Below are 14,702 nucleotides of genomic sequence, written 5' to 3'. Positions count from 1 at the left end.
TACCTTTTCATGCGCTCTTGTTCACTATTGTCCAAAGCTCTGAGGGTCCGGGCATAAAGGACAACGATGTCACTGTGCTTGGCTTTCTTGTTGCACTAAAGAGTCCAGTGAGACACAATCAGTATGGTTCTAGGGATTCTGACTTAATACAAAGTCCCTGTTTATGGTCCTTACCTGAGGACATTTTCGTGTTTGTCCTTTAAGCCATTTAGAAATGCATCTATATCCAAAGAGGTGCCCACAGCGTAAGGCTGAGAGCCGATGGTCCCCAGCACTGGTCCACTGTTCCAAACATATTGTGCAAGTTTCCCCTTCTTCATCATCCACAGAAGATAGAACGTCGGGTTTCTGGGGAGACTTCTAGATGAAAGTTGAAATGTAATCAAGTCAGAAACTGCAAAAACAGTCTCGTGTGCAAACTATCAAATAAAACTGCACCAAAATGATATAAACCTACCTGAAAAGCTGCAAAGAATGACCTACTAGATACATGTCATTTTTATAAAATACAACCTAACAAAATATACATTATATACTACACACACTATCTACTTCTGGGGGTGTGGTGGAACCTTTATATATGCTAAACATGTCTTCTACCATTAAGTTACATCCCAGAAATACTGATTTTTTTTTTTTTACTGTTGTTGAGAAAGGGCCTGAATATTGAACCATACTAGCCTCAAATTTAAATTCTCTCCACTTAGCCTTTTGAGTGCTGGGATTACAAGCATGTACCATCACCACACCCGGAATACCTTTTGTTTCCATTCATTCACCCATTAGTTCATGTGTAAAGAAGACAACTTTTGGAGTTGTTTCTCTGTCCACCACACGCATCTCAGGAAGTGCCTTTACCAGTAGAAGAGCTACCTATCTGGCCTCCTATTTTTGATCTTACAAAATTCTTTGATTCTCTATCTTTTCCAGCCCAAACAAGAAAAGCAGTTACCAGTCCAAAGTTATAGAAAGTGAAGTAAAAACAATCTGGAAATCACGATACACAACAACAGATAACAGGCAGGCTCTTTTTTACTTTTTGGAAACAGGGTCTTACTATACAGCCTGGACTGACATCATGTGCGCTAATGTTGCACCCCCCCCCATGTATGGCCTCTTCTTCTTTAACTGTTGCTACCCATGTACATGGAGGCATACATACATAATTTGTATGTACACATAACACACTATGAACACATCCTGCTTAGGCCATATGATGTTACTTGTATGTGTGTCTTCAGGGCTGAAACTGAATAGCGATGCAGATTATCCAGGTACTGGATAACTGCTTGGTGTACTTGGTGTACTCCTCCAGAGCAGACTATTTCTCCTGCTTTCAGCACTCTTTAGTTCTTTGTCTAGGGTCAAAGCCTCATTCATAGCTTTCCCTTTTCTACATTAGCATTTACTGGTGTCGTCCTTTTCAGGTCAAGAAGGTTCTTTCTTTTAATTTTTTGCTTTTCAATAGGGTTTCCCTGTGTAACAGCTTTGGCTGTCCTGGAACATACTCTGTAGACCAGGTTGTTCTCAAACTCACAAGATTCGCCTGCCTATGCCTCCCAAGTGTCAAGGAGCTTTTGTTGGTTTTTCTTTTCTTTCTTTCTTTTTTTTCCCCGAAACAGGGTTTTCCTGTAGCTTTATAGTCTGTCCTGGAACTCACTTTGTAGACCTGGCTGGCCTTCCACTCACAGAGATTTGCCTGCCTCTGCCTCCCGAGTGCTGGGATTAAAGATGTGTGCCCAGGGGCTGGAGAGATGGCTCAGAGGTTAAGAGCACTGGCTGCTCTTCCAAAGGTCCTGAGTTCAATTCCCAGCAACCACATGGTGGCTCACAACCATCTGTAATGAAATATGCTGCCCTCTTCTGGCCTGCAGGGACATATGCAGGCAGACCACTGTATACTCAATAAATAAATCTTTAAAAAAAAAAAAAAAAAAAAAAAAGATGTGTGCCCAGCCCAAGGAAGTTCTTTATACATGCAAAATCAAACTAATCATCAACTCCTACAGTCATAAAACATTCAGCTCATTCCAGTCAAAGGAAAATATGAGAAAACAAAGAACATAAAAATCTTAACAAAAGCCTGACAGTGGTGGTGGTGGTGCATGCCTTTAATCCCAGAAGGCAGAAGCAAGTGGATCTCTGAGTTCAAGGCCAGCCTGGTCTACAAGAGCTAGTTCAGGGACAGGCCCAAAGTTACAGAGAAACTGTCTCAGAAAAACAAAAACAAACAAACAAAAAAACAGCACACACACTGACCAATAAGCAATCATTTATAATTACTAAATTCAACTAAAGAAACTATTTTTTTTACTTATCAGACAGGCATCAATTGTTACCTGATGACACCAATTACTACTGTGGATGTATATTTTGTTATCCCTTCACCTGGGAGGCTGAGACAGGAGCATCAATACAAATTCAAGGACCACCCTGAGCCAACCAGGAGTGCCAAGTAACAACTTGTCTCAAGGAGAAAAGAAAATATGCTTACATACTATTGCTGTGGGCATTAGGCTACATAAATTTTCAAATGCAAGTTTCATTTATCAAATTAAAACACACTTTCCTTTGATATAGCAGTCTCTGCTAGAAATATATCTCTTGAGTATAATCACAACTATTTAACTGTCCAATGATACTCTTGACTTATACAAGAAAAACTTAAGAAAAAAAGGGAGGGGGGAGGAAGCAATAGGGTGCATAACAAGAAGTTGACTAAAATGTATCCTACGTTATGAAATATACAAATACTAAAATAAGGCCTGTCTGGGCTACCTAATAAGACTGTCCTAAAACCAACCAAAAACCAACCAACCAATCAACCAAACCAGTGCAAGGCTTGGTGGTGTAGGCCTTTAATGTCAGCACTCAGGAGACAGAAGCAGGCAGATCTCTGAGTTTGAGGCCAGCCTGGTCTACAGAGAGAATTCCAGGACAGCCAGGGCTACGCAAAGAAGAGTCACACAATGAATAACTGAAATAGAAACCACATCTGAAATTCTCACTCACAAAGCCTGCAAAACTTTCTAATTTAACCTGTAGTCTCATTTAAAAGGAAAATCTTAACTTTCATTTAAAGGGATGTTCAAACTGGATGTGATGACATATGCTTGAAACCGTAGCACTTAACAGGCCAAGGATGGAGGATCCTGAGTTAAAAGCCAAACTAACTTCAGGTTAAGACCTTATATAAAGAAAATGAAGCCTGGTGATGGTGGCACACACCTTTAATTCCAGTACTCGGGAGGCAGAGGTAGGATCTCTGAGAGTTCAAGGCTAGCCTGGTCTACAAGAGCTAGTTCCAGAACAGCCAGGACCACTACACACAGAAACCCTGTCTGGGGGGTGGGGGGGAAGAAGAGAAAGAAAGAGAAAATGAATGGGGGAGGAAGAAAATTCTTGTTACCTCTTCAGGGACTGTTTCACCTCCTGTGACAGATGTAGCTTCTTGCTCTGCTGAGATGACTCCGTGTTCTACTAAATTGTATCCAGAAACAGCACAGAGAATATACAAAAGACAGAAGTTAGGTAGGAGAAGCTAACAGAGAGCCTCACTGCAGCTGCCCACCTGAATCTGTAGTATTTCTGTAAAGGAAGTCATTTCATTTCTACCATATAGCATCAGTGATTTATTATTGCTATGTACTTATTTGGATATTCCATAAGTAGATAAAATATTCAACACTCAGTTTAAAAAGCAAATCAGGGCTAGAGAGATGGCTCAGTGGTTTAGAACACTGGTTATTCTTGCAGAAGACCCAGGTTTAATCCCCAACATCCACATGATAGTTCACAGCCATCCTAACTTCAGTTCCAAAGAATGTGATTCTCTCTGGGCAGTAGGCATACATGTAGTACACATATATACAGGCAATACATTTATACAAATAAAATTTATTTTAAAAGTAATATAAAAAAACTCACGAATTCTTAAGCTATATTCCATTGTTTTGTGTATACATGAAAACCAGACAAACCTTAAAGTGTCAATACTTGAAAAACCTTTATAATACCACTAAAAAACATTTTTTCATATAAACACTATCATTAATATATCTTTAAAAATTAGCAGAAATTCCTTACTACCATCTAATAATAAATAATCCTGTTTATAATAAAAACTCCTCAATAGTTGTTCTTTATAGTTGATTAATTCTCATCTTTTTCACTATATATGGTGATCTCTGTGAATTCAAAACCAGCCTGGACTACAAAGTGAGTTCCAGGACAGACAGAGCTGTTACACAGAGAAACCCTGTCTTTGAACCAAAACCAAACCAAACCAAAACAAAACAAAAAACAAAAAACAGGGTTTGGAGATAGGGCTCAGCAGTTAAGCACATTTGCTGATCTCACAGAGGACTGCTGGTTAGTTCCCAGCAGTCATATGGTGGTTTATAACCACTGATAAAACTCTAGTTTCAGAGAATCCAGTGCCCTCTTCTGACCACCTTGGGCACAGACATGTACATGGTATACATGCATATGTGCAGGTAAAACACTCATAAACAATAAATTCTTAAAAATATCTAAAAAATTTTTTAAAGGAAAAGGTATTGAAAGAACATGATCTGGGTATTAGTAGCTTTTAAATAAAAACAGAACATCTACTTTAGGGGGTTTCTGTTTACCAACTGCTAAATAAAATTCCATTTACACAAAATAAAACATACTAAGACATGAAAGTCACAACTCAGATGGCTGAATTTATCATTATATAGCCCAAGCTAATCTTGCATTACATCGTCCTATTGTAGCCTCCAAAATTATGGTGGTATAGACATTTGCACCAACAACATAGGCACACAAAACTTTTAAACATACAATTTACTTCCTCAGGTTTACTGAGGTAATCTCTTCTTGTCCTGATTCCACATTATGTCTGCCCAGATACTTTTCAGTCTTCTGGTCACATCCATCTTGGCAATACTTTTGGGACTGTCCATGACCCCGACCATAGTCCAGCTGTTATTAGCCAAAATAATTAAATGTTTATGCAAGCTAGAATATAAAACTAAAACAACTATAGGAAGCATATATCAATAATTGTAATCTTATGTCTGGAAAAAGACAGATGCTACAAGGTTACTCACTCCAATCTCCTCTAACATTGATGTAATTGTGGTTTTTGTGTTTAAAAATGATGTACCTCTGAACTTTGGCACCAAGAGACATTTTGGAGGTGTTAGCTTACTCTTGGTCTAGCCATTATTAAAGGGCTCTAGTAATTGTTTAATTAGTGAGGCGGTCGGTAACTGTCTCGGTTGGATCACCGCAGTATAAAAAGTGAAATGGACTGTGAAGAACCATTACAAAGAGACTGACTTGTTGGAACACAAATTACAGAAAATCATAAGACAGATCAAAGTCTTTTAATGTCACCATAGCCAGTGAAAGCTATCTATGTGGATTTTAGTTTTAGATAAAATACAAACCTGGGATGTTAGCTTCAGGTTCTTCTGCTTGGACAACAACCTCTTCATTCTCTGCAGAGCTATCACTGTCAGAATCAGTTCCTGATGTGGGATTCCCGGTCTGTGACTCAGGAGCAGTGGCTGGTACGTAGGGCTGAGACCTGCTTACCTGAAAGTAGGCATACACTGGTGTTCTCAACCTGTGTGTACACAGAGACAAAAGAATTATAGTACAATGGACCATCACTGCAAGAATAATCTCTAATGATGAAGACACTTCCTAGTTATTTCAGTCAATTTCAAGGCCATTAAATGTTTCCATTGAAAGCTGAGTGAAAACTAACATATTCTAGGGCCGGAGAGATGGCTCAGCAGGCAACAGCACTTGTTGCTCTTACAAAGGACTTGGGTATGGTTCCTTGTACCCACATGACAGCTTACAACTATCTGTAACTCCAGTTTTAGGAGCTCTAATGCCTCTCCTGACTTTGATGGGCACCAGGCATATATATCACACACATACATACTCACAGGCAAACAATTAAAAATAAATATAACTGGGCCGGAAAGATAGCTCAATGTTAAGAGCACTTATTGGTCTTCCAGAGAACCAGGATTCAGTACCTTGCACCCACATGGAAGCTCACAGCCATCTGTAACTCCAGTTCTAGGGGATCCAATGCCTCTGGCTTCCTGGAGTGCCTGGACTCTAATGCATATACTTAATCACAGATCCCCACATAAACACATAATTTAAAATAATACAAATAAATTCTTAAAAAAAGAAAAAATAGAAGATCAGACAAATACTGGTTAAATATACTTTTTTTCCCATTCAATCATGGAGTCTTTTAGGATCAACCACCAAACATCACACAATGAGGATTCTTTCCAAACAGACCTTACATTCCAACAACATGGAGCTCCCCACAGTGTCTGTCAAACACAGTCTATTTCCAAGGCTACCATGGGTCTGGACAAAGGGACGAAAATAGGCAACACTATAAAATGTACCAAGAGTCGCCTGTTTTCCTTCACTAATCCACCCCTAGATCACTACAGACATATGGCCAATTCTGGCATAAAAACTTAGTTCATATTTTACAAACACTGTTATACCCTAAGGAGAAAATTTTCCTTTTTTTTTTTTTTAAGAAAAATGTGGGAGTTTTATTGAAATAAAGGGAGTGGGGTGGGGGAGAGAAAGAGAAATACAGAGAGAAAGAAGAGGCAAGGACCAGGCTGCCTCTCCAGAAGAAGGACAAGAGAGAAGAAAATTTTCTACAGTTCTTATTCTGCTATTTTGGGGGTGGGGGGTTGTTACAGTGCCTAGTAAGCACAAGGTCCAGAGTTCCTGAGCTGGATCTCTACATCCAATCCTAAACAATTTCAGAAGAACATTTTTGTGTCCTCCCAACTCCCATTTTTAAACAGGGTCTATGTAGCCTCAAACAGGCTGGCTTTGAATTCACAGGTCTACCAGTTGGGTTTTTTGTTGTTGTTGTTTGTTTTAATAGACCAGGTCTCAAATAGTCCTACCTGGCTTCTAACTTGCTAACACGCCAATGAGGGCCTTGAATTTATACATGACCGCCAGGCATGATGGCACACACCTTTAATTCAGCACTCTGGAGGCAGAGCTTAAGGCCAATTTGGTCTACAGAGTTCGATCCAGGACAGCCAAAGATACACAGAGAAACTCTGTCTCAAAAAACAACAAGAAAAACCAAACAACCTATACACTACCATTCCCAATTCACTGATGCTGAGAATCAAACCCAGGACTTAGTGCATGGAAGGTAAGTTCTATTAAGTCTGAAACAGCTCCTTAGCTAGGCGTTTCTTAAAAACTACAAAAGAAATCCTTTTTACCTGTTTTAAATTAAGCTTAGTTCTTTTGGGTTTTTTGTTATTTGTTTGGTTTTGATTTCTCAAGAGGGTTTCTCTGTGTATCTCTGGCTGCCCTGGAACTCACTTGGTACACTAGACTGGCCTCGAACTCATATATCAGCCTATCTCTGCCTCCTAGCATGCTGTGATTAAATATATGTGCCACCACCTGGCTTTGTTTTACGATAAGGTACCTTTATTATAGGACTAAAAATTGCTAGGATTAAAGGCTGTACCACACCTGGCTGGCCTCTTAAGATTTATTTTTTTTTACATTTATGGCACTTTGCTTGCATGTATGTCTATGTACCACCTGCATGTAGTACAGGGTCAGAAGAGGGACCATCAGATCCTTTGGAACCGGGGCTACAGACGGTTGTTAGCTGCTACTAGGAATCAAATCCTGGTCTGGTCCTCTGGAAGAGCAGCCAAGCACCGAGCCATCTTTTCAGACCACCCTGTTCTTGAGTTAAAAAAAAATATTTGGGTTTTCTTTATCATCTGTAGTCCTAGTCTTCCTTAGTTTTGTGATAACAGGTACTCTGATCTATGCTATTCATCAATATCTCTATGATAAAATTCAATTTCACATATTAGAGTTATAATTCTTCATGAATAATGTCCTTGGCAGCAGAATCAAGCAGGATGGAGTTTTTCAGCCTGGCTTAGGGGCTTGCTGCCAAGATCAGTTCATTATTTAATTTCCCCCCCAAATTGGCCTCTTGGCTAGGTCTAAGGCAGAAGTTTGGCCCCAGGAAGTCTAGCAGGTGAGTCAACGGCAAATATTTTAGAGAGAAATTCATCTAAATTTCGGAAATTCAGAGGCCAGCATGGTGGCAACACTTATAATTTCATCATTCAAAAGTGGAAGTAGGAGGCTGTTACCAGATCAGCCTGAGCTATACAATAAAACTTTATCTCATTGGGGAAAAAAAAAAATCACCAAAACCAACTAACCAAATAACACTACTCAATGCTGGTGAGATGGATGAGCAAGTCAATCACTCGAGTTTAACTGGGGACTCATAGTAGGAAGAACCAACTCCAGCAAATTGTCTTCTAACCTCCACATCCATGCTGTGGCATGAGGGTGCTCATATACATATGCACGAATAAGTACATGTAAAAAGGACAAAAGAAAAAATCCTACCTTAAAACAAAGAACACAAATATAGTTCAGAAGAAAGAAACCAGTCCTAGGAAAATTCAGTTACACAGATTTAGTGTAGAACTTGCTTTAAATACAGTTTCAGGAAAATGTTTTTTTTTTAAATATTTTTTATGGTTTATTTAATTTGATATTATATTCATTGGTGTGAAGGTGTCAGATCCCCTGGAACTGGATCTTCAGACAGTTGTGAGCTGCCATGTGGGTGCTGGGAATTGAACCCGGGTCCTCTGGAAGAGCAGTCAGTGCTCTTAACCACTGAGCCATCTCTCCAGCCCAGGAAAATGTTTTAGTATTATATTCAACTTGTTACAGAATCCCTGTTCCTTGCAGTAACTGCAGAGCTTTGGCCTCTGAGGTTTACTCACTTTGCAGAGCAGGTTACATGGACATCAGTACCAGTCAAACAGCTTGGTTGACACATCTTTCAACTCCTATTTTGTAAATGGAGGTTTCTGTCTCATCTCGCCCTGCAATCACTTCTAAATAATCACTCAGAGGCTTAATATTAATCATAAATGCTTGGCCTATAGCTCAGGCTTATTACTAACTAGCTCTTACATTTAAATTAATCCATTTCTATTATCTATGTATTACCACATGGCCGTGACTTTTATCAGTCTGTTGGCATGTTGTCTCTTGGGCAGCTGGCCTGCATCTCTCTTGACTCCACCCCTCTTCATTTGAGTTGTTTGTCTCATCTAACCTTATTCTGGCTGTCTATTGGCCAAACAGTTTTTATTATTAACCAATGAGAGGAAAACATATTCACAGCGTAGAGAAAGATCATCCTACAGCATTAGTCTACAATCCACCTCCTATAATTAATTTTGTTTGTTTTTTGAGACAGGCTCTATATAGACCATGCTATCTTCAAGCTCAGAGATCTGCTTGCCAAAGGCTGTGATTAAAGACATGCACTACAATGCCTAGAATTTGAAAATAAATAAATCTTACAAAGTGGGGAGCACACCACAGTCGGGGAGGTGGCTCAGCAAGTAAATCATCTGCCATTCAAGCACAAGCACCAGAGTTCAAATACCCAGAACATGTGTAAATGTGGGGAGGGCCCTTGTAATTCATGGAGATGAGATTCCCAGAGCAAGCTAGTCAGCTAAACAAGCTACATGGGAGAGTCCTAGGTTCAAATGAGACCCTATCTTAATAACCATGCACACCTAAGTATGCACACGCTCCATACATATTTGAAAACATTTTAATTAACAAATAAAAGGGGAGGTGGTAGTGAAGGGATGACTCAGAGGTCCTGAGTTCACTTCCCAGCAACCACATGGTGGTTCACAACCATCTATAATTAGATCTGGTGCCCTCTTCTGGTGTGCAGGCATATACACAGACAAAACATTGTATACATAATAAAGAAATAAACAAAAGGGGCCAACCTTCAATAAATATTATTGATGACAAACCCACCTTTAGATTTCAAAGCACATCACTAAAACCATCCCCTCAATACTAAAAGAAGTAAACAAGGCAAGGACTAATTTCATCCGATCTACCAGGAAGTGGGGATTCTGAAAAGTTAGTACTGACACTGTGACTAGAATCTGAGTTTCACAATTCATAAAGCGGTATCAATCATTTAACTTATATTTTACCTGGCACCATCCGGCCTCTGAGACCCTCCAGTTCTGGCCCTTAAAATGGATCCTGTTCTTCTCCTCATTCTCACTGGTCCCACACTGTGGTTTGAAGGTGGCGGTCTCAGCAATTCCAGCATGTTATGAAGTCTCTGCAGCCCACTAATGAAGTTGTTCATCGAAGCTGCCGTAGCAGCTCGGACACTCTGGTTAGCACTAGACCCCTGTCTATGCTCTTCTGAAGTTCCTGGATTGACTGCCTCCACATTGCCTTCTGAGAGCTGGGCATCCTCTGTCAAATCAATGGATGCTGGTGGCACAGGCTGTAAGAGGGGCAGTCCACTTTGGCTGCTGACCACTTCAGCAGGGACATGCTGACCAAGTGCTCCTCCTTGGCTGCTGACCACTTCAGCAGGGACATGCTGACCAAGTGCTCCTCCTTGGCTGCTGACCACTTCAGCTGGGGCAGGCTGGAGGAGGGGTGCCCCTTGGCTGGTGACTTCAGTTGGAGCAGCCTGTTCTGTAGTACCATCTAATGGTTCTTGAAGATCACAGTCCATTGCCTCTTGAGCCATCACTAGAGATAAAACATTTGTAAAACATATTAGTAAAATAGGTTAAAAAGACTAAAAAAAAAAATCCCAAATTATATAGTTGATATAAGCAGTCTTTTAGAATTTCTGTTTAAGATTCTTTTTAGCAAATCAGCAAATTAGAAAAACCTTAAAAATGAATGAAGTAAATGTTTTGGCAACCAACTCTAGAGCCTAGAGGATCACCATGAATTCAAGGCCAGCCTGGGCTACAAAACAAGACCAGAGCAAACCAAACCATTTACAACCATTTTCCTATAATCATAGTATGTGTGTGTGTGTGTAGTATATATGTCCCAAAATATAAAGACCTATAATAAGGAGGCTTAATATTGTATTAGAAAGTAATCTCCCAGAAACCTTGCAATTTTGTCTCAACCAACATAAAGACATTTATCAAAACAAACAAAATGTTATACCTAACAGGTAATATTAATCTTTCATAACATTAAAAGTGACAAAGGATATAAAGAAATGCCGTTTTTTGGTACATGTGGTACTGGGAACTGAATACAGGGCCCTGTACACATTAAGCATATTGCTCTACCACTTAGCTCTACCCACCAATCTACTCTCGGTCAAGCCACAGAAGACATTTTTACACTTGTAAGATAAAATTTAAATTTCTTTGAGAAAAAGCGAAAGTGAGACTGGGGACTGAAGCTCAGCACTAGCCTAGCATACAAAGGTATTTGGATTAACCCTGGCACATATGCAAATACATCAAAGCTAAATTTGCTGGGCTTGGTGACAGATCTGTAATTCTAGCACCGACGGTGAAGGCGGAGGCAGGAGAATGGCGAACTAGCCTGAACTACAAAGTAGGTTTCAGAAACCTGAACTACTTAGCAAAATCATACATATATGTAAATTTAATTAATTAAAAAATACAGTCCAAGACCTATTAGATCTGAGTAATCAATGCACAGAATATTTTATTCTAATTTTCAGCATGGTTCTTTATTTTAAAACGAAATCCTCCAATCTCATGCCTAAAGAGCAATCAGTTCTGATTTCATATGGAAGGTAATGGGGGCTGGAGAGATGGTTCAGAGGTTAAGAGCGTTGCCTGCTTTTCCAAAGGTTCTGAGTTCAATTCCTAGCAACCACATGGTGACTCACAGCCATCTGTAATGGGGTCTGGTGCCCTCTTCTGACCTACGGGCATACACACAGACAGAATATTGTATACATAATAAATAAATAATTTTAAAAAATGGAAGGTAACAGCAGAGAATTCCACACAGCATCGATTTCATAGCTGGTGCTGTCTTCTCCCAAGGAAAAAACTCCAACAAATAATAAACCAAAACTACAACAACTTAAGAACATGCCAGGACCTATACATTACTAAAACCGCAGTAGACTTCTATAAAAGAACCTAGCAATTTTAACTTTGTATGCAAAGAAAGGCTATGCTTAAAAATACTTTTCACTACTCTTCAAAACCACGAAAACTAACGCTTTTAATATGTTCTAAGGTTTACCGACATTCTTACAAGAATTATATTAAAAGACCCTGCCGTTGCTTGGTGTCCTAACAGTAATTCCATCCTTAGAAAGGCAGAGACAGGAGGATAGTCTCAAATTTGAGGGTAGTCCGGGCTCCAGAGGGAGACATCTCAAACAAGCAAGCCTAAGCTACGTATAGATGCATTCTAGAGACATTACTTCAGACTTAGGCAAACAAAAGACAGGATAGGATCAATAGAGGCAGACTCGAGGGACACACGACCGTCCACTCTGAAGAACACTTCTTACAGGCGGCTATTTAAAGTTTACAATTAAGTAACTTAATTCAGTCGCGTTGGAAGAAAGCAATAAACACAACCGTTCCCAAATCCCGTGCACGAACCCAGGATTTTGTCTAAAACAAACCCACTTGCCCGCCGCCTCTTCTGTACGCTCAGCACGTCACAAAAAACGCAAGCGTGATGGCCAAGAAGTCAGCGGCCCTCAAAACGTAAACTTCACATCTGCCTTCTTACAAGGAAGCTTCGGAACCAAAAGGCGGGGGCGACGACCCCCAATAAACAAACAGGGCGTCTGGAGTCGGCGGGGATTCAGTCTGACCTGGGTTCAGATCCAGGCTTCCCCTTAATTTCTGGAAAACTTAAAGTTTCCTAACTTGTCCGTCCAAATCTGCTCACCCACAGCCACGAGATAACGAGAATACACACGTCACACAGAGAGAAACAAGGGCCAAAGAGAACCTGGCGCTCGAGCGCACCGGAGGCACCTGGAGAACTACGCCGCACGGGGCCACAACCGCGCAAGCGGAACCCCGCTTCAGTTCCTTCCGGAAAGCTCGTAGTCTCCGCCTTTCTCGCCTCGGACCCCCCACACTTCTCGGGACGCAAGGAAGAAGGTCCGAGGTCCCCAGCCCTGGTCCAAGGAGACCGCAGAGTGCGCAACCCGCCTTCAGTCAATCGGACTAGGCCCCGCGACCAGACACAGGCCGAGGGAAGATGATCCACACCCAGAGGCCCCGGGCTAAGGAGACGCAGGTACCCGCCTCACCTTAAGCTGCAGGGACCTGGTCGGACGCCCCGACCGATTGCGACTTCTGCTGTCGTTGCCGCGCAAAACTCAGCGCCCGCCGGCGCCAAACAACTCTTTGGACTCCTCGAGCGCCCCGTTCGAGCCAAGGTTCAGCGAGCTCCTATTGGTCAGTCCCCGAAGGCGGCGACCAATACTATTTCTTCTTCTTCCATTGGTCGGCGCTATCTGAACTAGTGGCTCTCTCATTGGCCAGCTCCTGATACAGCTTGGCGAAAACCTCGTGCAAAAAATCCTCCTACAATTGGTAGAAATCCATGTCCGTCATCTCGCGCCCCGCCCCTGTACGGTGGAGCTTGAGCGTTTTCTTCCCTTTTTTTTCTTTTAAACTGTTCTGCATTTGAAACGTCTAGCCGGAAGAAGACCTGAGGAAGAGAGTTCTTCATCCGTTTTTCTTCTTCTTCCTCTCCTCTGCTCCTCCTCCTCCTTCTTTTCTATAATTTATTTTTATTTTACGAGCATTCATTGGTGTTTTGCCTGCGTGTATGTCTGTGTGAGGGTATCCTGCGTGTCTGTCTGTGTGAGGGTATCAGATCCTCCGGAATTGGAGTTACAGACAGCCGAAAGCTGCCATATGGGTGCTGGGAATTGAACCTGGGTCCTCTGGAAGAGCATGCAATGTTCTTACCTGCGGAGCCATCTCTCCAGGCCCTCCATTCGTTTTTCTAATGTAAATGAAAATGTTAGAAGTGACTTCCTCAGGCTGAAGAGATAACTCAGAGATTAAGAGCACTGATTGTTCTTCCAGAGGTCCTGAGTTCAATTCCCAACAACCACACGGCTGCTCACAGCCATCTATATGAGAGCTGATGCCAACACTGTATACACAATCAGTCAATCAATATTATTTTTAAAAAGTGATGTCCTCCGCTTTTCTCTAAGACTTCATTAAATAATATAGTAGTGTGTCAATGATATCAACACCAAAATGTTGTCCCCAGAATTCTGGAGTCCGTAAAAGCCACGAGACAACACAGTTCATTTATTCTCATACAGGGTTGGGCAGCTTGTCTTCAATGGTCAAAAAAAGAATTTGTACAATTTCTTCAACTTGAAATTACTCCAATAAAATTTCTTGGAAGTATAAGTCATCACATAAGATTCTTCAAACATGTTTTTGAAATTGTACTAGCTCTGTAGACCAGGCTGGAGAGATTCTCTTGCCTCTGCCTCCTGAGTGCTGGGATTAAAGGCGGGTGCCACCACCATCCAGCTATGTTTTTAAAATCAAAACTTCAGGCACAGATTACATTGCCACATTTTTAGTTTATTCATTCAGCAGCCAATTTTTAGTAAAATTGGTAGAGGACAATATAAATAATAGATATCTTTGTATATTTTTCTCCTCTAAACTTGTTACCAAGGTCAGTACCAACTTTTATTTATTTATATTTTATGTACCGTGGAGTTTTGTGTTAGCTCACACCTGTCATCCCGGCATCCAGGGAACTGAAACAGTAGGATCAACTGGGAG

The 14,702-nt window shown here is 40.9% G+C and overlaps 1 protein-coding gene across 2 annotated transcripts in view; it reads right to left on the bottom strand.

The window, feature by feature from the left end:
• Positions 1-13,346, bottom strand: part of Rfwd3 (ring finger and WD repeat domain 3) — a 29,235-nt gene extending 15,889 nt beyond the window's left edge. The window contains exons 1-6 of one of the 2 annotated variants that reach the window (XM_048437242.3): positions 13,190-13,346; positions 10,095-10,653; positions 5,439-5,617; positions 3,410-3,480; positions 175-360; positions 4-95 (exon numbers count right to left, since the gene is read on the bottom strand). In XM_048437242.3, coding sequence (XP_048293199.3) covers positions 4-95; positions 175-360; positions 3,410-3,480; positions 5,439-5,617; positions 10,095-10,651 — 1,085 coding nt within the window. In that variant the 5' untranslated portion in view covers positions 10,652-10,653; positions 13,190-13,346. Of the gene's footprint in view, positions 1-3; positions 96-174; positions 361-3,409; positions 3,481-5,438; positions 5,618-10,094; positions 10,654-13,189 lie in introns of those variants that run through there. The other variant, XM_048437241.3, reaches the window with a different exon arrangement.
• Between the last annotated feature and the right edge of the window lie 1,356 nt (positions 13,347-14,702).

The sequence above is a fragment of the Myodes glareolus genome, chromosome 22 (genome assembly GCF_982192425.1).
Source record: "Myodes glareolus chromosome 22, mMyoGla1.1, whole genome shotgun sequence".
Classification (NCBI taxonomy): domain Eukaryota; kingdom Metazoa; phylum Chordata; class Mammalia; order Rodentia; family Cricetidae; genus Myodes; species Myodes glareolus.
The sequence above is the reverse complement of the archived record's forward strand: the minus strand, read 5'-3'. Positions and strand labels throughout refer to the sequence as shown.